Source organism: Dipodomys spectabilis, unplaced genomic scaffold (assembly GCF_019054845.1).
Source record: "Dipodomys spectabilis isolate Male_0828 unplaced genomic scaffold, ASM1905484v1 ptg000188l, whole genome shotgun sequence".
Classification (NCBI taxonomy): domain Eukaryota; kingdom Metazoa; phylum Chordata; class Mammalia; order Rodentia; family Heteromyidae; genus Dipodomys; species Dipodomys spectabilis.
In genome coordinates, this window is record NW_024870865.1 from 4,303,589 (window position 1) to 4,330,356 (window position 26,768).

Below are 26,768 nucleotides of genomic sequence, written 5' to 3' on the forward strand. Positions count from 1 at the left end.
CCTGTAACACAAAACTATTGCCAGTGGGCACCTGCTGGGCTGGCTTCCCAGGAGGGCTGGAGGGAAGGTACCAAACTCCTCTGGCATCTGTGGAGATAAGGGCAGCAGGGGCTCTGCAATCTGCTAATCAGGCCTGCCTGTGCCTCACTGTGGCCGGCTCTGCAGGCCTGCCTGGGACCACTGTGGCTGGCCCTGCAGGCCTGCCTGCCTGCCTGGCTTGCGTGTCAGGGTGTGTCGGGACCTCTGGGGGACAAACCAGCTAACAGGAGTGGAAGTGTGTGTATGCACGCACACACATATCGGCGGAGGAAGAAACCCAAATTTCCAGCACATTCTTGTTCCTCAAAACAGGAAAACAACTAGTCTTAGCATTTTTTTTAAAAAAAAAAATCTTGAATTGTCTTCCATTTTGCCTGGCACTGTATTTTCTGGTTTTTAACGGCCCCCTCTTTCTTGTTTTATGAGTTTTCATATGCCATTAAAGATAAACCCTGCCTCATTTACCCTGGAAACAAATTGTTTAAGTACTGAGAGCCAGTGGCTTGAATTTTGGAGGTTCCTCAGCCTGGACACATCTGGGCAGTAAGTACCTACATGGGCGTGTTCCAGGTTTCCCCACTTTGCTTGCAAAATCTAGCTGCCAGCTGTAGAGGGTTTCTCTGGGAGGAGTAACCTGACCCACTGAGTGTACTTTGGTTGGGATTGTAGCTGCAGATGGTATGGCTGGGTGTTATGGTCTGAAATGACCCGGAAGCACCAAGCAGTTCCAGCTTAAAAACTACATCTTCTCGTCCCACCCCAGCCACATAAAAACCTGCTGCCCCTTTGGGGTCTTTTAGCTTAGCCTATTAGTTCCTGCTCCCCCTGTAAACAGTGAAGTAATTTACTTATTACAGTCCTTGGGTACTGGGTGCTTTCAAATCTGTGGGATTTTCTTACTCTGACTGATAATGATACATTTTTGAAAGGCAGTTTTACTCCCACACAAGCCATTATTATATCTTTCTGTTACATTTCACATAAGTTTGTCTGTTTGCAGAGAAACATTTAGATTAATCTGTACTACATGGTAACAATCCAAGGAAATTCCAATCAGAAGTCAACAACTTGTTTCCTTCATCTTGGACTGTGGCATATCTGGCTTTTCATGTGTTCTGATAAGGAGCAACAACAATGTTAATTTTGTATTTCCTTGGCTTTTGTCTCTGGTAATTTGTTGCCAAAGCTTCCTCAGCAGCTTGTCCACTGTAAAACTGGTTTTACACCATATACAATGTAGTAATTGGATCATGTGGAGAATTAGAATAGTCTTGCTATGTGTTTATAGGTTAGTTGTATTTATCTTTATTCCTCAGTATTGCTGTACAGAAAACAGGCTAGTCACTGTACTTGTTGCACCATTGAAGGTGTTTTTGTTCATTGGTTGGTTAGTTAGTATTGATACTGGGGCTTAAATTCAGGGCTTCATATTCTTGCTTGGTTTTTTCACTTATGACTGGAGTCTTCCCTCCAGTCTCAGTCTTGAGTTTGACCTAGTAACTGAATGGATGTCTTTTAAAATGGTATACACCAAGCTTGAGGGTGCAGTTTAGTACCAGAATACTTGTGTAGCATGTATGAGTCCCCGAGTCCAGTCCTAAACAACACATGTTTTTGAAAGGTAACAGCTAATTTTTATTGACTGCATCATCAGGTATCACTCTCAGTGTTCACAGAAACTGATTTATCTCATTCTCACAATATTCCTTGTAAGTGCTACTTTTAAAGAGGATCTTGAGGTTCAGAGAAGTCAGCAATATGCCTAAGACTGGGAGGAGAACTGGACAAGCCCATGTTCTTAGCTCCATTGCAAAAGCTGCACTCTGCCTAGTCTGGACCTCTGCAAAATTCTATTTGCAGGAATTAACTATGCAAGCCTGCATTTTCAAGGGAGAATCAGCTTAAAGTTTTTACCAGTATCCTTTGTATAATTAACTCTTACATAGGTGCTACACAATCCAGGCCAAAGCAAGCCACCGAGAAGCAGGCAATGCTTCTAACCAGTTCTGAAAGACTTAGTGAAGGCATTTTAATTTTGCTCTTGGTCTACTTGTTCAACTAAATATCAATTTACTTCATATTAACAAGTCTACTATTTATTGAGTCTATCCAAGTAGATGACAACTGTATGTAGACAACTAAAAACTCCAGGTTCTATGCTAGGAACTAGGGAAGCAATTGTCGCGCTGTGCTCTCCATTGAAAACACAAAATTTGAAATTTTGAAAAATTTGAAAATTTCCAATTTGAGAAATTGTAATTCCTTAACACTACCAGGTTCAGGATCTAAGTGGTCAGCCAGAAATTTTCAACTTGTTTATGATGTGGTTTGGCACACAGAAGATGTGCTAAGAAAGCCAAGGATAGTCTCCAGCCTGATATCCATTCTACTAGATTTGTACAGGAAACTAATTCTTTACCACATAGAAAAACAGCCCAACTCAAGTTTAATCTTGAGTTAAGAACCCAGCCTTTCTCACATCCCAAGAGCTGGACAGATTCTATCCACACTCTGGTTCTGAGCATTGGGAAAACAGGTGTTAAGATTCAAAAAAACCACAAAACCTACCTTGCCTTAGTCTAAACATTGCAGAATAACGCAGAGTAAATGTCCTCTTTTAATCTATGAAAAAGGAAATACCAGCCAAAATATGGACACTGTTTAGCTGCCTTGAGTGGAAGTGTAAAAGGAGGAACTTCCAGAGAAAAATCTATTCAATGGAATGGATGGAACACAGAAGGTTATAGTGAAAGCCATGAAATATTGCTCTATATAATGTGCTCATTATATATTATGCTCTCAAATTTAAGTCAAATCTCGTTTAGCTATATGTTTTAAAAAAATCAAGCTGGGTATACGTGGCTCGTACCTAGCTACTCAGGAGGCTGAGATGATTGGAGGATCACAGTTTGAAGCCAGCCAGGGCAGGAAAGTCTGTGAGACTCTTTATCTCCAACCAACCCCCAGAAAACCAGAAGTGGAGCTGTGGCTCAGTGGTAGAGTGTTAGCTTTGAGCAAAAAAAGCTTAGGGACAGCTCCTAGGCTCTGAGTTCAAGCCCCATGACTGACACAAAGAAAAATAAAATCCTTTGATGGCTGGTGAATAGGCTCAACTAATTTCCCCAAATGTGGCTTTTGTATCAATGGCAACCATTTCACCTGCTTAGCTCCAAATTACGAATAATAGCACAGTCAAAGACCAGCTGTTTCTCTTCTTTCTGCCTTTCCACTCTTTACGCCCTGCTCAAAAGTCTCTTCTTGTTCTATGAAGGACCCTTGGTTTGCTAGCTTCGACTTTTGGCAGGTAATTTTCTGCTGAGTCTGGATGGAGGATATGGTTACGGGATATGCCGGGGCAGCCCATGACTAAGCATAGACAGAGCCACTCGGGCCTGGAAAGGGCAGTCTGGTGAATCTGTGAGACCCCTACAGCAAGTGTCCACAGCTTTGTTGATTTTGAGCTCTAGGTACATTAAAAAAAAAAAAAAAAGAGTCAGGTCCTCTTAATTTCCACCCAAGCCCAGTGTGTGGGAAGCTGGCAAGGTTTCTTGTCTGGCTGTCTGTTTTTCCGTCTGTCTATCTTGACTCTCCCTGTGAAAGGTATAACTTCTTACCCACATACATAAAATATTTGCAGAAATCATAGTTAACATTTTTTATACATAGATTTATAGTCTATCATGACACCAGTACTAGGTTCAAAAAGTGAAGCACTCTGTTAAAGTCTGCTTTTACGTTCATTTAATACAATAGAGTCCTATTGTATAAACTCTGGGCCAGTATTCTCCTGACTGGACTAGTGAGGCTTAGCACTATGTATCCCCAGGCCCTAGGGCCCCTCAACCCTTCTTTTCCCTAAAAGCCTCGTCAGATCATTCCAACCCATGCAACCTTACAGGTGAACCGATTTGTAGAAAGCTTTGCTTCTACCCTGGCTGGTAGCCTGGCTGGTACCTTGGTGACATCACCCACCTCCTTGCTTCCCAGGCTTTTAGTATTAGAAAGTTCTTCTCAAGAATGGAGACCTTGTGACTAGGATGGAGATAAGCTTGCATTTCTTTTCCATTAAGGAATGTTCTGTTTCATTTCTAAAGTTCTGTATTTTGAGATTTTCCTCTATGGATAATTGACATATTTATCTCTCTTGTTCCACACTGGGCTTGAGCTGATTCTTGTACTTCAGGCTGAGGTGCAGGCTTCATTTGAGGTGGGGAGTGGTGGGTATTGGAAGAAACAATAGATTGGGGCTGTCACTTTTTGCATTCACCTGTGGCTTTGTGGTTTTTTTTTCAAGGGCTTTTCTGGCTAAGGTCTCTTTCTATAACTGGTAGTGTTCTTTCTGTCTTATGGATGAAGATGTGCTTAAAGAATGTTTTACACATAATTCTCCCAGTTAAAGCGAGTGACAGAGGTGGCTTTGGATTCTGCCTTTCACAGTTTGTTCTCTGAGAGTGGATGTAATGCCCCCTCTCTGGCAGCATTGTGGTGTGCTCACTACAAAGGGGGCTCTTCTCAGTTATAATCTAGCTCCTGGGTCAGCACAAGCCATTTGTGCAGACTGATAAACCTTATCCATGTGACAAACCTGGGCTGGCAACACATATTGCTGAGAACCCCACCCCAGACTCCCCTCTGTGTGCTTTGTGGGGATCTCTGCAGTAGCTAAGTGGGGGTCTGGCAGCCTCCACACAGCCACTTCTCCTGCCTGCAATGAGTTCTACTAAGGAGCTAAACAAGGAAGCTGGCCCCTTGCACAGTCCAGGTTGAAGATGCCTCTTGACATGTAATTCTTACCATCCATGTAGAAAATGCAGAGAGGTTCTGGCTTAGCCATGACTGTCTGCTGTACAAAAGCAGTCTTCCAGAGTCTGTGTCTGTTTCTGTGCTAGTTTCTGTGCTTTTAGCCTTATAGCAAACTCTACCAGTCCTTTTTAAAGAAAAAGCAAAATCCTATTATGGAAGTGCTTCCAACCACTCTGAGCTTCCGGATTAATCTGAAACAACATCTGAGTTCATAACTGGGTCACAGTTGCAGAACAGCAAGAGAGACTTGCCAGTTCAGCAGGCATGTGTCTCAGACTAGTTCAGACCCAGAATAGTCTTAAGGCAGAACTTCATTGTGTGCGTTTAGACCTTGTGTGCTGAGATAAAGCTGGGTGGCTGTGGATAACTTTGTTTCTTAACAGAAAAGGCATGTCTGTAGCCTGATAAGTGTTGGTCCTGAAATGGCAACATCATGGCTAGAACAGCAGGGATTCTAGATCTCCAGGGACCAAGAGAATGAAAAGGAAAAAAGGCAAGGTCGCTGGCTTAGGGATGTTTCTACAAGAGAATGTGAGTCCAGGCTTTGAAATATCTTTATTATTCTTACTTTGGGTTCCCAGCCTGGACTCTGCCTTAATGGCAAGTACAACTGAAAACAGACCACTGGCTCCACTTCTAGTTTGTAGGAATCTGGGGTCCACAAATGGTGCTTTAAAAACAATCTATTCCTTTGTTTCTTCATATCACCTCTCCCCCCTTCCTTCCCCCCTCTTATCATCCCCAGTCACATCTCCCTTCAACTCTTCCTCCTTCATCAATATAGCGAAAAACATTCTTAAATGTTGAGACAAGACTTACACAAAATATTTTTTCTTGGCAGTACTAGGGTTTGCTCTACCATTTGAGTCACACACACCTCAGCCCTCAGAATAATTTTTTTTTTGCCAGTCCTGGGGCTTGAACTCAGGGCCTGGACACTGTCCCTGAGCTTCTTTTGCTTAAGGCTAACACTCTACCACTTGAGCCACAGTGCCACCTGTGGCCTTTTCTGTTTATGTGGCACTGAGGAATCGAACCCAGGGCTTCATGCATGCTAGGCAAGCGCTCTACTATTAAGCCACATTCCCAGCCCCAGAATAATTTTTAATTGTGGATATGTGAATAGTGTCAAACAGAAGGACATAATGAAGGCTGTAGTTGAGGAAATGACTTAGGTCTCATGTGGCTCAGAGGTTTTCCTGCTGGCTACCAGCACATTTGAAGTGACTTTGAAGATTTTTTTCTTTGTTTTGGTACTGATGCTTGAAATCAGGGCCTCTTACTCAGCTTGCTTGCTCATGGCTGGCACTCTAGCATTTGAACTCTGCCTCCAGTCTGGTATTTTGCTGATTAATTGGAGAAGCATCTCACAGACTTTTATGCTTGGGCTGGTTTTGTACCATGATCTTCTAGGTCTCAGCCTCCTGAGTAGCTGGGATTACAGGTACTGGCACTCAGCTGTGATTCAATTTAAGTTGCAAACTGTTCCTGAGAAACTTGTACAAGTCAGACATTGTCCCTTAATGATTTCTTGAACTCAAAGCAACCCTAGAAAGGGCCTGCTTCTTACAAATGGGTAAACTGAGGTCCAGCAAGGTAAGTAGCTTCCACACTTTTCTGCCCTTGCCTGTTTTATCATGGCACTGCACAAGGCTCATATCAGCCCCAAGGCACAACAGATAGTTGTAGACAACATGATTATATGTTCTAGCATAGCTTGTTCCAGGCAGTGCTGGCTGAAGTAGGAGCTCTGCTTGCTGGTAGCTGAGACTCCCAGCTATGTGACATTGTGCTTGAGAGAATAGAAACTTCTTCCCTCAAACCACAGAGTCCTGAACTTCTCTATCTTTCTGTGAACTGTGGTCACCATCTGCCCTGGTGACGAGAGAGATACTGTCACCAGCAAGTATTTAATGGGGGCAAGGATAGGCAAGAGGAAATTTCCATTAGGTAAATACCTATGAAAGAAGAGCCCAGAGGAGGGGGGAGAAGCTCAGTACAGGCTCCTGTTACACTGGCCATGTACTTCTGGCTTCCCCTGCCTGCCGAGTATCAGGAAAGGTCAAGAAAACTACAGAACAGAGTAGAGGAACAGGGTGATTTTTTTTTTTTCTTTTGCACCATTCCAACATCTGCTTAAATTTCTGTTTAAGAAAATCAGCCATTTACAGCCCAAGTCTGGCTAATTTGCAGTGTCTCCATTTGTACAGACAACAAGATTATTTTTGGAAGGTGGGTGTTGACACACAGTATGTGTTAGCTGTTCAAAAGAACTGGCATCTCAAAGTACTTCTGAGGTTTTGACCCCCTTGCTGAAAATAATGCTTTATAGAACTTAATGACTTTGGCCTGTGGCCAGAATTCACAAAATGTGGCAAGTGTTGAGCTTCCTTCCGTGAAAGAAGTAGAAAATCATTGCCTTTGCAGGCAACAACAGGCTTCAGAAGGACATTCTGTCCCTTGGCCTCTTTTGTCTTAGCTAGGACTTAAAAGTTAAGTATTTTGTGGACTTGAGCTTGCTACAAGGTGAGTTAGAGTGGCTTAACTCTGTAAGTGACCTTCTTGTTTGGAGGTATTGATTAAAACCAGCAGAGCAACAAATTATCTACAAATTACTCCGCAGTGCCCAGTTACCTTCCCCTTGCCAGCCTAGCATATCCCCTCCCCAAAGTTTGGTGCCCTTCTGCAGACAACTTCCCCATTGAGGGAGCCCCATGCCAGCTGCTGCAGCTCCCTGAGAAGTCCAGCAATCCTCTTTTGCAGACGTTCAGATAACTCAGCATTGTTCCCCGTCTCTTGTGTATTCAGCTCTGTGCTGAGTGCTTGTATATATACTCTCCAATCCTCATAGTACCCTTGCTGGGAAGTCATGTTTTTATCCCCACTCGGAAGAAATGGAAACAGAAGTTCACAAAGGTTTAAGTCATTTGTCCACAATCTCACAGCTATTTAATGTTCTAGTCAGAACTTGAAGTCAGATGTGAGAATCTTCTAGTTACACCTCATACATCCCTCTGGAATGAGGTCTTGGATGCAGGTGACACAGGCCACTTCATACTCGACATGCCATTCATTAGCCTGGCCCTATGGCCCTGGGGGGGAGGGGGAGCAGAGTTCCCACACTGGATGGATGCTGCATCACTGCCAGCTGTGTAGCTGAGTCATACGTGCCTCAGGTCCTGGTGATTTTTAGCCTATTTGCTAGTGGATATAAGATTCACATCTCCCTTGTCCAAATGAGCTGAGTATTTGCCTCCAGGCTTTATTCACAAGTTAACTTGGGGTGTAGAAGGAGAATGTCCTGAATGATTGAAATCACTGCCCATGTGACATTGTAGTTTTGTGGGTGTCTCTGTTCTCTCTTGATCATCTTCATAGTTCCAGATATGGATGAAATAATGCTGCTCAGCCTTCATGAAGCAAGGCCATGGAGCGCCTACAAGGTGGGACCTTGGAACCCTCTGGAGCCTACATGTGCTCATGCGGTCTTTGGGGGAGAAGAATTAAGCCTGGGTGTGATTTACCTTGCCCATCTGTGGGGTGGAGAATGAGAGAGAGAATTAAAGATGGCCATACAAGTACCCCATGTGTTTCTGTGCTCAGAACCCAGTGGGCTGTGCCAAGGCCCTACTTTGACACTGTTGCTGTCAGCTGTCTGGCTTTGGTTTAATTCCTGTAAAATGTCTTCCCCAGTAAGACCTGGTGGAGTTTAGTTGGGCCACAGATTTCAACATCTCCCCAAATTTTCATTCACAAAACTGCATTTCTAAGGCAAAGACTTGCATAATAATTGCCTGATTCTATATCCTTTACTTTTTACTCACAAGTGACAAGGAGCTAGTCTGGCTGCCTTGCACAAGTAGTTTTTATACTTTGCACAGAGAAGTGAGAACAGTTTTTGAGCTAGGTGTAGGCAACTTTCCATGTAAAAAGTGAGGTTCTTAGCCCAGTTCAGTGATGCACACCTGCAATCCCACCTGCTCAGGAGTCCATGGCAAAAGAATGAGTAGCCTAGGCTAATTACCAAGATAATGTCTCTTTAAAGAAAAAAAAAAAAATCTAGCCGGGTGCCAGGGGCTCATGCCTATAATCCTAGCTACTCAGGAGGCTGGGATCTGAGGATCACAGTTCAAAGCCAGCCCAGGCAGGAACCTCCGTTAGACTCTTATCTCCAGTTAACCACTAGAAAACTGCAAGTGGCGTTATGGCTGAAAGTGGTAGAGCACTAGCCTTGAGCTGAAGAACTGATGGACAGCGCCCAGGCCCAGAGTTCAAGACCCATAACTGACAAAAAATAAAAAATAAAATGTCAGGAACCTGAGAAGCCTATGGAAGAACCTAGCATTTAGAGGGAAGAATGGTCTCTGAGGTTACCTCATCCATTCTTGTACAGAACACCGGGAACCAGTGGTTGGTAGATGCTGGAGCAGACCTGGTTAGCAGTGAAGCTTTTAGCATAGCCTCTCCGATAATTCTTGGATATTAAACTAGTTTCAATTGATGGACATCTAAAGAAAAGGAGTCACCTTGGGCACTCTGCCTAGATTATTTTTCCATATTCTCTTGGCGGGGGGGAAGTATTATAGAATTTTTAACTTTTTCTGTGTCAAGTGCCAGAAATAGGTCAAAGGGGCCTTTTCTTCCCAGGACATATCTCTTCCCAAGTAAAGTTAGAGCTTGAGAGGAATCAGAAAGATCAGACAAGACCCTGGAGGTAGCCTGAGAGCCCATGGGCCTCTTGAGGTGAGGACAGGCATGGCATTGATGGCTTGATTGCAATCTGGCCATCTTTGAGGTGGTGGGAGGGGGCAGGCCCAGCGTGAAGAGCACTGGCAACCTACATCATTCCTGAACACAGGAGGGACTTTTTGATGTTTTCCAAAATAAAGACTACATTTCCCTTCTGTATTCCTGAGTGTTTGAAGTTGCATTCTGGATTCTTGGTGCTGGCTATTTCATATGTTAATCAGTATCCTTGCAATGAGATTGCTAGTTTATTGAGAACAGGATCCAAGGCTCTGTATTTGATTGTGTCCTTAGTGGTACCCAAATCTGTGCTAGGCTCATGGTAGGGGCTTCATAGTCATTCTGCTTTGGGTCATTGATCACACACTGTCCACTGTCAGAACTGGAAAGGATTTTGGAGATCAAGTCCAACATCCTAACCTTATGGCTGGTACTATGGACTCTGAATGTTAAATCCCAGTACAACTGATCATGACTGTAAACCTTCCAAAGGCTTTATTTAGCAGTGTAGTTCTTTCTTTGGACTAGCAGCTGAGCAATAATAATTGTCCAAAAGAGCTGCATACCTGCCCCCATGCTTTGTTCACAAGGTAACTTGGAGTATAGAGTGAGGGTATATGAGTGTACAGGAGATCCTTGGCCTCCTGAGTAGATTCTAAGTAGTAAGTGCAAAGTGGCTATCAGACCATGAGGCACTGTTGCTGATCCTTGAGCTACATGCCAGTGTGGAGGGAGGCACAGAGGCAGGGTGCCCTGCTTGCAGTCTCATCACAGATCCTCCAGAGGTCCAGGAGGACTGGAGTACAGTACAGTCAGATGCCGGAACTCGTGGTCTTCTGTACTCTGGTGGCTCTCAGATAGTGTCTCAGACTAAAGCCTTGCAACATCCCATGGTACCTCTTGTCCAAAAGGAATTTGTAAAATTAATTTTCACTAACCATAATTCTCTAATTAAACTGAGAGTGATGGAAAAGGTAAGGCAAAGGGAAACATGATAGGGGTTAGATTTCCAAAAGGGCTGCAGTCAGGGCTCTAGAGAGTAAAAGCATTTGGGAAGGCCTCAGCCTTCGCCCCTCATCCCCCCACCTGCTATTCAGAGCTTTGTTGTTTCTTCCTCTCGCCCTTCTGTGTCTAGAACTTACCTGTCAATAGGATCATGAAGCTTCAGAATTGATTGTTTCCAGGGCAGATCTGATCTGTCATGCACCTTCACCTCTGCAAAAGCAGAGTGAAATGAGCTCCCAGATGGCTGGCTACCCAGTGTTCTGGGCCCTCCAGGCAGGCTGTTTGCCTCCAGTCTTTCCATTGAGCTTTATATCTAAATAGCATTCCTGTGAGGTTTCTAAAAGGTTACTCCTGGGTCATTGGCACTTAAACCACTTGTTTTGGTAGATCCTTCCTGAGAAGGTTAATTATATATTTGATATCCTTCTCTTTTTATGCCTGAATGATGAGGATAAGTACCCTGTGGTTTATTAACTGTCACTTTAAACCTTTTCAAATTGTCTTGTGACAAAACAGAGTTTTATGTCCCTTTTACCCAGCTTTGATGAATGAGACAGCTTCTCTGGTTAAAGTATATCAGGATAAATCAAGCCCTCTGATTTGTGGGGCACAATGGGTTTGTATTTGAATTCATGGGTACAAAACACCTGCTCCTCTGAAAGAGGAGCTAACCTGTTCAACTTTCCATCTACTTCCTGCTTTCTTTTTACAAATGGTGCTGGGCACCTAGTAGACACTTGGTAATTGTTGACTGAGTGAAAGAAGGCAGTACTTTAGACAGGTGGGGGTGTTTTTTTTTTCTTCCCTCTAGTGGTGAGGATAGAACCCAGGTCCTCCTATGAGCTAGGTAAACACTGAGCTATAACCTCAGCCACCAACTTTGATAGCAAACTCTAAAGCAATAATCTGACATGTTACCTGTATCTTTATCACCAAAGAATCCCAAATCTCCCTTCTTCTCCCCCAGTGCTGTTTGTTATACTTTCAATTTTTCAGTAAGTTAGGAGTACTACAGGTTAGGTAAACTTATTCTAAAATGTTTAACAACCAAAGACTTTTAGCTTTCAGAGGTTTTGGCTTTGAGAATATTTGTCTGTGTATACTGAAATATCCTGGAGATGGAACCCAAGATTAAACATGAAATTTCTTTACTTTTTTTTTTTTTTTTGGTCAGTTGTGGGGCTTGAACTCTGGGCCTGGGCACTGTCCCTCAGTTCTTCAGCTCAAGGCTAACACTCTACCAGTTAAGCCATAGCGCCACTTCCAGTTTTCTAAGTGGCTTATTGGAGATAAGAGTCTCATGGACTTTCCTGCCTGGACTGACTTTGAACTGTGATCCTCAGATCTCAGCCTCCTGAGTAGCTAGGATTATAGGTATAAGCCACCAGCACGCTGCACTTGTATTTCTTTTTTCTTCTTCTTTTTTTTGGGGTCCGGTTGTGGGGCCTGAACTCTGGGTCTGGGCACTGTCCCTCAGCTCTTCAGCTCAAGGCTAGTGCTCTACCACTTGAGCCACAGCGCCACTTCCGGCTTTTTTCTTTTTGCTTATGTAGTGCTGAGGAATTGAACCCAGGGTCTCATGCATGCAAGGCAAGTGCTCTACCACTGAGCCACCTTCCCAGCCCTGCACTTATATTTCTTATACACATAGCCTGAAGATAATTTTGTGTAGTTCTCCAAAGGCACCTGCATGCCGACTGCTGCCAACTCCTCACATCAGGAATGGACTTTTCCATCGTGATGTCATGTCAGTATTCAAAAACTTTCAAATTTTAGAACATTTTGGATTTATATTCTTGGACTGGAGATTGTCAGTGAACACCTTGAAGAAGTCTTAACAGTTGCTTTGCCAATCTTGCTTCTCCTAGCTAATCACCCACAAGTTGTATCTGTCTAATGTTTGAGAGCCATTCTTCTGGGTCTGACAGGGAAATTCAGCAATTAATCTTGCTTTATAGTTGATATTTACTGAGTCCTAGCTACGAGCAAGGGAAGGTGTTTATTTAAAATATTTAAAAAAAAAAAAAAAAAGGTAGCTCTTTTCTTTTTGGTCGTGGGGCTTGAACTCTGGGCTTGGGCGCTGTCCCTACGCTCTTTAGCTCAAGACGAGCACTCTACCACTTGTGCCACAGCACCACTTCTGGTTTTCTGGTGGTTTATTGGACATAAGAGTCTCACGGAGTTGCCTGCCCGGTCAGGCTTTGAACCGTGATCCTCAGATTTCAGCCTTCGAGCAGCTAGGATTACAGGCGTGAGCCACTGGCGCCCGACTTTTAAGAGTCTTTTGTTTTCAATTCATTACAGTTTGCAGGGACATTGTCAGATGGCTTGGGGAAGACTATGGACAACCGTCATCAGTCAGAGCGGGAATACATCAGATACCACGCAGCAACGAGTGGGGAGCACCTTGTGGCTGGCATCCATGGCCTGGCTCATGGTAAGTCACCTGCCCCTGGGCCAAGGAAAAAGGCTCTTATGACACTGTCCTCATGAATACCTTTGCACTCATCCAATGCAAGGAGAAAACAGCTGGTGGCTGGAGAAGTCTTGTTATTTTTATTTTTAAATGTTTTATTTTATTGTTGTTTATGTGGTACTGAGGAATTGAACCTAGAGCCTGGTGCATGCTAGACAAACACTCTGTCAAGCCCACCTGGAGAAATCTTGACTTGTGTATGTTGGTGTGCTGATAGCCTTCTAAGTCATGATCTTCCTCGCTGTGGGTATGTGACAGCCTGTTCCTTTGGGGAATGATACTTGCATTGCAGTCCTTTCCTACTCCCTGGCTTCTGTTCCCAAGGCAACACCAGGTTTCATCACCCCAAACCCCTCCTAGAATCTGGAATTGCTGCTTCAAGACTCTGCTTTTTGCAGACCTGATGTTTGTGTGTCTTTTGTAAGGGTATGTCACCATGTGTCCAGAAGACATAAGTAATGTGTCATTTCTGAATTTGTTTGAATTCGAATTCATCTGTCCCTTGTTGCTCATTGTTTTCAACAACTTTTAAGAGTGGCATTCAAGGTCCTTCGAAATATAAACCCAGCTGATTTTTCCAACAAGAATCCATCAACCACATGGCGGTTCAACCACACAGAGCCATATGCACACATATGCACACGCAGACATGCTCTGGTCCTTCTGCCCTCCTACCCTCCCCTTGCTTCACTTCCTTGCCTGTCAAAGTCCTATTAGCCTGTGAGTCCCAACTCAGTTAATATTTCCCAGCTTCACTATCCCAGTTAGACTGAATGACAGAACACACATGAAAGTCTGGTTGAGTATGTCTAGTTGTGCTTTCTCTGATAGAATGTGAGCATCCTGAGGGCAGAAAGGGCATTTCAAATTCACCTTTATATTTGAGTACCTCACATGGCACCTCAAACATGAGCATCTAGGTCATGCTAGTAATGGTTAGTAAGTTGAACTGTTTCTACCAGGTCCCTGAAAATCATCTGCAACTATCAGTGTCCTATCAAGACTGATCTGTTGTGATTACTCTGTTTTTGAAGGAAGAAAGAATATTGACGATTAAAAGTCATATCTCTATTTGGGCTTAGGATGCAGTGTTTATTACAGAGGATTTGTTCATCAGCTTTCCCCGTGGGAGGTTTCTATTCGGATGTCTTTGTTCTTCCTCAGGCTGCTCAACTGTATAGGGATCAGTTTCTAAGGAAACATCAGCTATACATAAAATTTGGCTGATTTAATATGTGTATATGATACTTATGCATATGTATATTTTTTTCCAGTGCTAGAGCTATCAAACCCAGGGCCCTGTACATGCTAGGCAAATGCTCTACCCCTGAGCTCCAACCCCTGCCCCCCTTAATCATGCTTTTATTACTATAATGACAGTACAGTGACTTAGAGACTGTTTTAATAAATACAAAAGTGCTCTTCCCTAATTGCTATCATCTATCCAGCTGGATAGTGAGCATGACTGGCCTCACTTCTTAGATGAACACAGCCATGTGCTAACCTGGCTGATTTGTTCAAGGTATAATATCAGCACCAACCAAGGATCATTCAGATGATGTGCACAGCCTCTCCAGGAGCCAGTTAGGCCACTCTGGGGCTCAGAACAGAACCTGTGGCCTCACCTCATCCAAAGAGAACCCATTGATCCCTGAGTTACATGAAGGCAGTAGCCTACAGTGAGATTCTTCCTTTAGGAAGAAAAGTCCTTTCAATGAAAAGAAGAACCAGAATCCATTTAGTCTCCTTTGTGTACATTGACTTTTGTTTGACCTGGGCTTGTTGCCATCTGTCTCTCAGGTCCTGGTCTGAATTCCTGTTTTGTGACTGTTCTGTCAAGGACCTTCTTCAAAATGTTGGGGAAAGGCTATTGCCTCATTGAAGCAAATGGACCCCAAAGGAAAAAAAAAAACAACCCTGTGAATTGTTTGTACATTCTCACCCAAGGAGTTTCCTTTACCAATTTGTCTCACTAGAGCTGAAGAGTCCAGAGAGCTTCCTAACACCCCTCCTGTCAGAGGGTAAACATCCTGTGAGTGTCCCTGGCCCAAGTCCTGCAAATGCTCCCTTGACAGGGCCTGCCTCTTCCCAGCAGTACTGTGACTTCAGCCTTCGCCAACTTCTGGCCACTTTGGAGGCTGTTTCATCCATTGCTGTCAACTTTCAGAATATTTGTAATGTCTCTGGTTGGTCTTTTGAACTGACCCCCTGAGGGTTCTAGTTAGCTCTGGCAGCTTTTAGGGGTGCCTTCATAAAGGCTTCATTATTTACCGTAGTTGCTGATTCCTGCTCTTGCCAAGGCGTGCAGTATGTTACTCCTTTTCAGATATTGGGTAACATTGGCTGATTGTAGTGTTCTTGGAAAACTGAAAACATATATTTAGCCTTATATTTCATAGAAGTCCAATTTCAGAGGACCCTATTTTCTCATCTCCTGTTAAATTAATCCACTCTTTGCATCCTCGCTATAGGCTGTCTGCCCTCAGAATTAAAAAAAAAGAAACAAAATGGTCCTGGTTTGCATCCCAGCCTTTTTTATGCTTTTGCTTTTATCCCCAGAACACTTACTTCTGATGTATAACATGTGTATCTGACTCTGGATTTGATGGGCAAGTCCTCTGGCCTGGTTAGCACAGACATTAACAGGCTACTCCTAAAGACATCGTTCCAGGTGAAGGGTTTGATGGTGACTCCATACTATGCCCTTGCACAGGTTACAGTAGCCTTGTCTTTTTCACTAGGTATCATTGGTGGACTGACGAGTGTTATAACCTCAACAGTGGAAGGCGTGAAAACAGAAGGGGGTGTCAGCGGCTTCATATCTGGCCTCGGGAAAGGACTGGTTGGCACTGTGACCAAGCCAGTGGCAGGTGCCCTGGACTTTGCTTCTGAAACAGCGCAGGCAGTAAGAGACACAGCCACACTCAGTGGCCCCAGGTCAGTGATAATGAGACAAATGGGTTTGCCATTTCTACCTAGGTCTGAGCTGTGTCCAGTCCACACTGATGGGTTAATCATATACTTCATGCAGTTTTGATTTTGAGTAGTTGTACTAAACATTTTTCCCTGCCTAATATGAATACATGACAGGGGCATGGTTTTTTTCCAGGAGTTTATAGCTCTATATACAATCTCATATATCTCGTATATTTCGTATACATTGTAGATATGTAGATATGTACATACAGACAGATGTATCAATGTACATTGAGAGAGAATATTATGCTATGTTTATTTTTTCACTAGAAAAAATGAAAACAGATTTATGTCATTTGAAGATTTCCCTATTCATCAAGGTAAATGGATAGGTACCCTTTCTGCCCTCACCTCCATGTCCATGAAGAAAGAACACCATCAGGTTGTAGGCTGGTGGGTCTTCTAGGCCCATGTTCGAGTTCCGGAATCCATGTGATTGCAGTATACCACATGGGTTGTTTCTTCTTAGCTTTTGTCCACTTGAAAGCACCAGCCAGCCCCCGAATCTCATAAAAAAAAAAGAGCTGCCTCCACCCCTGAAGTAAGTTGGCAGTTCTCTGTAGTATACTGTCTTGATACCAGCCTAGACTGGAAATCAGAGCCCATATGGCTCCAGATTCCATAGAACCCATCCACTTTAACTTAGCTGTTTGTTCAGTGGCCTGTTTTAGCCTTCCATCTCCGGTAGGACCAATTGCAGCTGCGTATCAGCAAATGGTTCAGTGGATGTTGCCTTTTCCAGCCAGCCCAGACCCAGTCAGGCTGGAGTCCGCTGGGCAAGTCCACTGGCCTGCCTAGCTCAGGACTTTACATGGATTTTGCTGCTTGCCTGGACAATGCACACCCTCTGTGTGAAGCAGTGAGCCTTTTTAGAGTTACCCCTCTGGGCCATGTCCACACCCTATTGCTCCCTCAGTGGGGTTCAAAGTGAAGTTGGCCCCAATTAAGTGAATCCATTTGTCTCCTCCAGAAAAACTCACCAATGACAAGTTACTGCAGCCAGGGAAATGTTCAAGGTTATAGGCTGGCCTGACAATGTGTGTTCCAGAATGTTTCCCATCTGTAAGCAGCTGTTATAAAAAAGAGTCTGCAGAGTTTCCTTGAGTTGCATTAAATTCTTAGATCAGATGCAGAGCTGAGGCAGACCTTGAGTATATGTTGAGACATTATGCAGGAGTATGGAAAGACTGACAATAAAAAGGCTTGAAAACTATTTCCAGTTATTTTATGTATGTATGTATACTCATTGGGCTTAATCTTAGAGCTTTAATGCCCCAATAACAGCACACACACACAAAAGATTGTTAAATATTTATCTGCCTAAGCTGGCTTCAAACCTTGATTCTCACATCTCAGCCTCCTCAGTAGCTAAGATTATAGGCATGAGCCACTGAAGTGCTGGGTGCCAGTGACTCAAACTGTAATCCTAGCTACTCAGGAGACTGAGATCTGAGGATCACAGTTCAAAGGCAGCCGGGGCAGGAAAGTCTGTGAGACTCTTATCTCCAATAAACCACTCAGAAAACCAGAAGTGGTGCTGTGGCTCAAGTGGTAGAGCCCTAGCCTTGAGCTGAAGAGCTGAGGGACAGCACCCAGGGCCCAAGTTCAAGCCTCACAACCAACCAAAAAATTAAATTAATAAACTTGGTTAAAAAAATTGGCAAAAAAAGTAGACTCTTATATGCCTTCAGATTTGTTTACAGATGAGGACAAGATAGTTGAGAGAATTACATAGTAAGTCAGTACCCACACAGCCTGTTGGAGATTGTAAAACCAAACCCAGCCATAGCACACCTGAGTTTAACTCTGTCCTGGCTGCTACCATGCCTGGCTGCTGCTTGTTTGGACTTATCTCAAATACATCAGCTTCTATTCCTGTATATGCTGAATTGTGACAGGATTTTGTCACAGGACTAGCACAACATTTACTTCCCTCTGGTTCTTCTAGCCTATCACCTTAGCATTGACCAGGGTCTGGACCACAAAGGCCCTCACTGACTTGCTTCCTTTGTGGCATAGATTACTGTGATTGTAGAGACACCAACAATTGGCCATTGGTTGTTGCAGCCCATGTGGCTTTCCTTTCCCTTGTAGACTGGATCCAGAAGAGTGGTATAGCTTGCCTTTAAGCACACAGGCCTGGGACGGTGTGGCCACATTTAAACCACATGTTCTCTGAACACCTCTCTGCCCTGAAACACACTGCACAGCTGAGTGAGGAACATTTAGACTCCAAGGATCATATGAAGTTCCTGGAGGTGCCAGGAAGAGCATGGCAGCCAGTCCCAGATGGGGAGGGGGCACCATCCAGACCTGCTAATCAGATCTGGATGAATTGCGGTGTCTTGTGGCACTGAAGTAGCAATACTAATGAGGAGTCATGTGTTAGACAGAAAAGTTCACTTGACCGGGAAAACAACAGGTCAGATTCCCAAGCCCTATATTTATTAGCTCTGGGCCTTTGCTAAATCTCTTCACCTATCTGAGCCTCAGGTGTTTCCATCTCTAAATCAGATAGTATACCTGTGTTTTAATTCTTTCTCCCAGGGGTTTGAAGCCTAACCAGAATTATTTTAATATGGGTGCAGTGAAGAACTTTCAGAAGGAAGGGCAGTATTAGTTGGGGTTCCCAGAGCTCCCAGCTGGTGAAGAAATGTTTCTGTGTCTCTGAGGTTGGCTGGGATGACACTCTTGCTCTCTTAGGAGCATGTGGGGTTCTACCCAAGGGTAAATCTCCATTTCTTGGAAGTGAGATATAACTATCTCCAACCATTCTGGCCCATTGAATAGGAGCCAGGGGTGTTACTCAGGGTTTTCCCCACTGTTTAGACAACAGAGACTAACAAATGATTTGAAGGGATTAGAAGTGAGACTCTGACCGAGGACTGACCTGAGTCCGGGGACCAAGCCAGGAACAGAACCCAAGAGTCCAAGAGTTCTGCCTCTGAGTCTGCCTCTTGGAAGAGGCTTTCTGCTTCCTCTGTCAAATTTCATCCAAATGAAGGCTTAGATCTTAGCATCTATGTTTTAAATGACCCAAATTTTAAGCAGATGATAGCAAAGTAAACCATAAAACTGAGAAGAATATTCCTTCCAGTAATCTATCTGAATAGTAGCCTTACAAGAAAGCCTGGCTCCTTTTTGTGTTTATTTGAACATGATGGTATTTTTAGGGAACCCCCCTCCTAATGTTCTTTCAGATGAAAATACTTCCCATTTCTTCTTGTTGGAGTGTGTGGACATTCCACACCTCCAGCCACCTACCTAACTTCCTTCCAGTGTTTGCGCGTAAGCTCCTCTTCCTTAGGAAGGCAGGTGGGGGTGGGGGAGAAGAGGGTGGAGGACAGCAGAGCCTTTGGCCCCCACAAGGATGCTGTGGACCAATATCCCCCACTGCATTTGTTAACTGTACAAGTATGTGTGGTTTGGAACTGAAACAGGAAGCTTTTTCCAAGGCAGCGTTCTGCTGGCTCAGGTTGCTTCCAGTCTACGTGTATTGGGCCACATTTGTCTGTTCCCAAGTGAAGTTTATGAAAATGGCACAGATACAGCCACACTTGTGGTGCCGTTGATGCCTTGTGGAAAAGCCTGCTACCCTGCTAGTGAGCAGGCTGTGCAGGCAAGGGCCGAGCTGTCTGCATGAGGGTGGTGCTGGTGCCCCGTTTGGGTACTTGAAAGAATCTTCTGGCAGAAAGCTGAAGGGACTCGGGAGTGGTCATTTCGTGGCCAAGACAGCTCTGCCCCGGAAAAGAAGAGTGCAGGACTGGCCTGGCTGCTGGCTTACTTCTCCTCCATATGTTGCAGACTTTGGGGTGCACAGCATGCTAGGAAGGTAACAGATAAAGATTTATGAAATGGGGCCTGGAAGTTTCATTTCTTCCAGAACATTTCTTCACCTTTTTAGTCAGGACCTCAAAAGGCAGGAGAAATGAGAATTGACAGCACTTGAAAGATTTAAACCAATTTGGTAAAGCCCAGGAGTGTTATCTTATTATTTAAGTTAGATAAGGAGGAAGAGGGAATTTGAAGGATGATGATAGATCAATGTTTAAGAATATAGCCATCAGGACTGATAATGTTCTGGAATCCCAGGACTCTGTACTGTGCTTGTAGATGGAAATGGCCGTTGCTTGAGAGCTCTGGAGTTGATTTCACAGAAGAGGTTTACAGGGAGCATATTTTTTAGGAAAAACTCCCACGACACTGCCCAGTTTGTTTAATGACACTTTTTATTATAGGCCTCATAGATGGGGGACTGAAATGAATTTTTCTTTTTAAAGCACTTTTCAGTATGGTTTTTGTACTGTCCCAGGGAACCTTAGGAGAAATGAGGCTGAGACCTTTTTGGGTCACCAGAGTCTGACTGTTGTCAAGAATGAAGACAACAAGGCGAAGTTAGGAGATGCTTTCAGTTTCTCCATGCCAGCGTGCAGAGTAGCTTTAAATTGTTCTGTCCCAGCAGTGGTCCTGTGGCACATCGGCATAATTAGCTTGTCTCAAGCATTTAGGGAATTTCCAAAGGTAAAATACCAGTGCTACTGGGTGCTAGCGGCTCACACCTGTAATCCTAGCTACTCAGGAGGCTGAGATTAGAGATTCAAAGCCAGCCTGGGCAGGAAAGTCTGTGAGACTCTTAAATTAATCACCAGAAAACTGTGGCTCAAAGTGATAGAGTGCTAGCCTTAAGCAAATAGAGCTCTGGGACAGCACCCAGGCCCTGAGTATAAGCCCCACAAACTGGCAAAAAAAAAAAAAAAAAATCATTGCTCTCAGTTTTCCCATAATATTCCCTTCCAAGTAAAGGAGGGCTATCCAGGTGCCATGTTTCTGGCCACATTGCAGACCAGTATTTCTTTGCAACTTCCCATTTTGTCTTAAAACTGAATGAACTTTATATTTTATTCCATGTTTATTTGTTTATGCATGTATACTGATTTTTTTTTGGGGGGGGGTCCCGTCGTGGGGCCTGAACTCTGGGCTTGGGCACTGTCCCTCAGCTCTTCAGCTCAAGGCTAGCGCTCTACCACTTGAGTCACAGTGCCACTTCCGGCCTTTTTCTTTTTGCTTATGTGGTGCTGAGGAATCGAACCCAGGGCCTCAGGCATGCAAGGCAAGCATTCTACCACTGAGCCACCTTCCCAGCCCCTGTTTATGCATGTATATATGTATTTAGTTAGTTAGTATATGGCTTGAACTCAGGACCTGGGTGTCCCTGAACTTCTTTGCTCAAGGCTGGCATTCTGTAACTTGAGCCACAGCTCCACTTCTGGCTTCTTGGTAGTTCTTTGGAGATCATAGTCTCAAGGACTTTCCTGTCCAGGCTGTCTTTGAACCATGACCCTCAGATCTCAGCCTTCTGAGTAGGTAGGATTATTGGCATGAGCCACTGGTTCTTGGTTTTATTCCATGTTTATTTTTAGAGAATGTTTTTAATTGCTAGCCACATTGGTGTAAGTACACCAGGCTATGTACCTTCCATTGGGTTCCACAGACATGAACACTGTGATTTTATATATATATATATATATATATATATATATATATATATGTATGTATGTATGTATGTATGTATGTATGTATGTATGTATGTATGTTGGTAAGGATGAATAGTAGATGCTTTTTCTGTGGTCAACCCTCAGACTATGTTTCACCTTTGGGCATATATATCTATATATTAGCCTGGTGTCTGCCTGCTACTTGGAACAGCTAGTGTGTTGGCATTGCTGGAGCCCCATTTCTGTGTTGCTGCATCCAACTGAAGGGAAAGGACTGTCCTGTTTTCTCTGTTGTTCACAGGGACACAGGACGTAATGGTCACCCCTTTATCTGTCTTCTGCTCATGTTCATGTGTGCCTGGGTGAGCTGAGGGCCAAGCAGCCTCACTTCTGATTTGCCAGACCAGGTCTTCTCAGAAAAGGGGTGAGAGGGTGCAGGTGGCCTGGGGAATGAGAAAATGACAGGTCAGTGACCTCAGTCCCCTGGTTCAGCCCAAGAAGAAGAAACAGCAGGAGCTATATTAATGACAGTGGCTGTCTAACTTGTGTCTGAAATCAAGCAGAGGGAATTGCAGGCTAGGATATTTTTTAGAAACATCTTCAGGCCTTCCTACCTTATAAGTCAATTCTCTCACAGGAACACAAGCAAAGAAATCCTATTTTCTGAGACAGATTTCTTCCCTCTTGCTCAACTCTACTTTCACTCAGAAGGCCCCAGACAAAGCCATCCTCATTATAGCATAACTTAGAGAAAGCTCAGATCTGCTGCTGAAAAAAGAAATGCAGAGTGTGTGTTCGTGCACACACGTGTTTGAGAAAAGCCTTTCCATTTCTGAAATCCCATGACTCATTTTTATGCAAGATTATCTGTTAGGGGGAAAAAAAACACTTTTTTGGTCATGGTACAGTATAATCTTTTCTAGACAGGAGAACGTCTAATTTTTGCCATTTTTGGCATGCAGAGATGACTGGCTTTATGGAAACATTACAGTCAGTCTTGCTCCTAAAAGTAAAAATCATGAGAGTCTAGGGCAATGCATCCTTGAAGTCCAGTATTGCATCCAGCAGGTCTTTGAAAAAGAGAATAGAAACTGTGATAGCTCTGTGACTTAAAAGTGAAATTATCCAGTTATTATAAGAACATTTTGTGTACAGAAAAGGATGCAGAGCCTTGTACCGCCTGTGGAGCTCCTGCAAAGGTCTGGGGCTTCATTATCTCCAGGTTTTGATGGCTACTGTGTGTTGGTTGATGGTTTCCTTACAGCACCATTGTTGCTCACCAGGATGAAATGGCAATCCTTATGGAGAGAGTCCAGGGGTCCAGGTTGCAGTTGGAAGCCCCTGCTCCCTTCTTCCAGCTGCATACTGTAAGATAATTCCCTGCTGCCGACCAGAGAATTAAAGACTTAGTATTGCATTACAAGTAAGGCTTATCAGCTTTGAGGGAGGAAAGGTATGTTTGGGTGTTATAATCACCTTTACCTGCTCCCTGCTTGTGGAATGCCTTTCTTTTCTTTATTTTGTTTTTGAGTTAACATGTATTTGTAATATGAGGTGGTCTCTCCATAATGTTTCCATACATGCATACAATATACTTGCAACCAATTCAGCCCCTCCTCTGTATTCCTATTCCTTCCTCTGCTCCAGAATGCCTTCCAAAGATAGATTCTTGCTAAATTTCTCACTAGTCTGTCAAGTAAGAGAAATTCAAGATTAATATGGATTAATAAAACTTCTTTTCATACTAGGATTTGAACTTAGGCTTCATTTACATTTGCTAGGCAGGTGCTTTGCTGCTTGAGCTATAGCTCCCAGTCCTTTTGAGCTTTAGTTACTTTTTGGATTGGGTCTCATGTTTTTGTCTGGAGCTAGCCTCAGACTGTACTCCTCCTACCTATGGTGGCCTCTGGCATAGCTGGGATGATGGGCACCCAGGACCACACCTGGAAGCTTTATTGATCTAAATGTGGTCTCTGTAACTTTTTGCCCCAACTTGCTTTGAGCTGCCAGCCTTTCAGTCTGTACCTTCTGAGCAGATGGGATTGCAAGCATGAGCTACCTTGACTAGCTGAATTAGTAAAATACTTTTATTCCAACACATTGTACAAAATATTGGGCTTCTATAACATCAGGTTAACTGCATCCTTAATGGATTTACACTAATACACAGAGGAAATAACTTTCTAAGTAGTACAGAATTTGTACATTTGAAGCCTTCTAGAACAGAGGATCTTAAACTTTGATCTAGAGACCTCTGGGGAATACCAGGTCTGTAACTTCAAACCTATTTTCTATGTTCATTTATTTGGATTCACACACATATAAAGTATTATTGCTATATATTATATATTCTATCATATATAGCAATAAGTGCACAGTGGAGTTTTCAAGAACCTGCACAGTACGTGATTCTGCAACAGGCGGAATGTAGAAGCAGACATGAGAAGACAGCTGTTCTCTATTAAAACTCATGGATTTGCAAAAATGTGAAGCAGTGCCCCTCCTCTCACCTTTGGTGACTCTGCAAACTTGCTACTAGCAACAGGTACACCTGTACCTGGTTAATTTCCTTGACAAGCTGTTCTGTGTGAAAATATGGTGAGGATCCATCATCTGGCTGATAAATAGCACCTATCAGTGATGGTGGATTAATTTGGATTAGGCCAGAGGAGCCACTGTAATGCAATGCTTCACTTTGGCTCTCTGCCAGTGGTTGTCAGCTCTCCTGGTTTGCTCCTGACGTTTACTGGGTTTCTTCAAGGAACAATTGGAAAGATTTTATCATAAGCCAGAAAGACCTCTTACAATAATTTCCCTAATTTAGTCCTTCACCTTAACCTGCCATCCCAATAAATTTTAACTTTGGTGGCAGGTAAGTGCTGAGCCAGTTGCTTAGAAGTACACAGTCTGTCTTGTCTGAATACCCCTCACTTGCCTTGCAACACCTAACTTTAACTTTCTGCCCTAGCAAAGTTGGTGGAGCAGGAGCAGCCCACAGTATTTGGATAGGCTCCTTTGAACTCCTGGTGGAAAGCCATTTTTATGAGGCAGTTGTTCTGTGTTAACAGCGGAGATAGCTCCTAGTGCAGTTTCCCCAAACAGACATCAAACGTCAATAATGGCAGGAGTGACCCAAGCTGGATCGTAAAATCCCAGGAACCACAGAAAACTTCAAACAGGAGTCAGAGCAAAACCTCACCTCTGCTAATGAGGAGTGTGGGTCCCAGGACGCCTGGCTAGAGTCCACTGAAAATGCTGAGTGCAGCTGGGTGGACAGGGCAGAGATCACTGCTTTCCAAAGCTTCACCCACTGAGCTCGGCAGCACAATGAGGGGAGGGTAATATCTGACACCTGCCCACCTCCTCCTGATGCCCACCTCCTACTGTGGAACAGGCCAGATTGCCATAGAAAGTGCTTTCATATCCCTTACAGGAAAGATGTGAACACCAGAAGAGTATTTATGTCTTTGTTTGAGCTGTTAGGACCCTGATTAATTCAGGCTACCCCATTCTATACTTGTGATTTTCATTTAAGTATAACGAAGTTGAGAGTAGAAGTTGACTGAGTGAATATTGAACTCCTCCTGGATGGTGTTTATCCAATAGGTACTAAATACTTGAGAATATCGCAGTCTTCTGGGCAGGTTCTAGAGTATCACCCAGCTGTTTGGTTTTTATGTTAATGTTCTTAAGCCATTCTTGTAAGTTCATTGGAGCAAGCTCCTTAAAATCGTATGTGTTGTTAATGATTTCACTTACTGTTTGTTCTTAAAAAATAATAAAAACTGGGCGCCAGTGGCTCATGCCTATAATCCAAGTTACTCAGGAGGCTGAGATCTGAGAACTGCTGTTCAAAGCCAGCCTGGGCAGGAAAGTTCATGAGACTCTTCAATGCTGTGGCTCAAAGTGATAGAGCACTAGCCTTGAACAAAAGAGCTCAGGGACAGTGGCCAGGCTCTGAGTTCAAGCCCCATGACCAACAATAAAAAAATAAATAAAATTGCATCTGTTGTGGGAGTGTGTCTGGGAAAGAGGTAGCAACAGGCATTTTTCCCACTCCATTACTATGTCTATCATAACTCCATCAAAACAAATCACTTTGTTTTTATAAAGTGTTTATAAAATTAGCTAGTGAAGCCAGTACCAGTAGCTCATGCCTGCAACCCTAGCTACTCAGAAGGCTGAGATCTGAGGATCCTGGTTCAAAGCCAGCCAGGGCAGGACAGTCTATGAAACTCTTGTCTCCAATAAACCACCAGAAAACTGGAAGTGGCGCTGCGGCTCAAGTGGTAGAGCGCTAGCCTTGAGCTGAAGAACTGAGGGAACAGCACCCAGGCCCAGAGTTCAAGCCCCACCACCAATCAAAAAAATAATAATAACTAGTGATCCTTTGACCTCTTTAATTCCTCTTTATACCTTGTATGTGTTCAGTAAATTGTATCTACTCTGTCGTTGACTGGAATGGTATTTTAAAAAGTGACTATAACAAAAATTTCTTTATCTTCTCAAGTTAAATTTTTTCTTTTTGGTTGGTCATGGGGCTTGAACTCTGGGCCCAGGCACTGTCCCTAAGCTCTTCAGCTCAAGGCAAGTACTCTAACACTTTAGCCACAGTGCCACTTCCAATTTTCTAGTGGTTATTTGGAGATAAGAGTCTCATAGACTTTCCTGCCTGGGCTGGCTTTGAACTGTGATCCTCAGATCTCAGCCTCCTAAGTAGCTAGGATTACAGGTGTGAGCCATTGGTGCCTGGCTTAAGTTTTTTTTTTTTTTGGGGGGGGAGGTGTCCGGTTGTGGGGCCTGAACTCTGGGCCTGAGCACTGTCCCTCAGCTCTTCAGCTCAAGGCTAGCGCTCTACCACTTGAGCCACAGCACCACTTCCGGCTTTTTTTTCTTTTTGCTTATATGGTGCTGAGGAATCAAACCCAGGGCCTCATGCATGCAAGGCAAGCGCTCTACCACTGGGCCACCTTCCCAGCCCCTTAAGTTTTATTTTATAAAAGTAAATATGAGTTAACATTTTTAAAGTCAGAGACTTTTTTTTTTTTTTTTTGGTCGGTCATGGGGCTTGGGCGCTATCTACCACTTGAGTCACAATGTAACTTCCACCCTTTTCTGTTTATGTGATGCTGAGGAATCGATCTAGGGCCTCATGCATGTGAGGCAAGCACACCTTCCCAGCCCAAGTCAGAGAATTCCTAAATGTTCAACTACCTAAAACTGCCATC

At 43.7% G+C, this 26,768-nt stretch overlaps 1 protein-coding gene across 1 annotated transcript in view; it reads left to right on the plus strand.

Moving 5' to 3' along the window:
* The window catches only part of Vps13d (vacuolar protein sorting 13 homolog D), a 237,077-nt gene that overhangs the window by 172,825 nt on the left and 37,484 nt on the right, over window positions 1-26,768 (plus strand). The window contains exons 66-67 of the mRNA XM_042695737.1: window positions 12,898-13,030; window positions 15,811-16,006. Of these exons, the coding sequence (XP_042551671.1) occupies window positions 12,898-13,030; window positions 15,811-16,006 (329 nt within the window). The remainder of the gene's footprint in view (window positions 1-12,897; window positions 13,031-15,810; window positions 16,007-26,768) is intronic.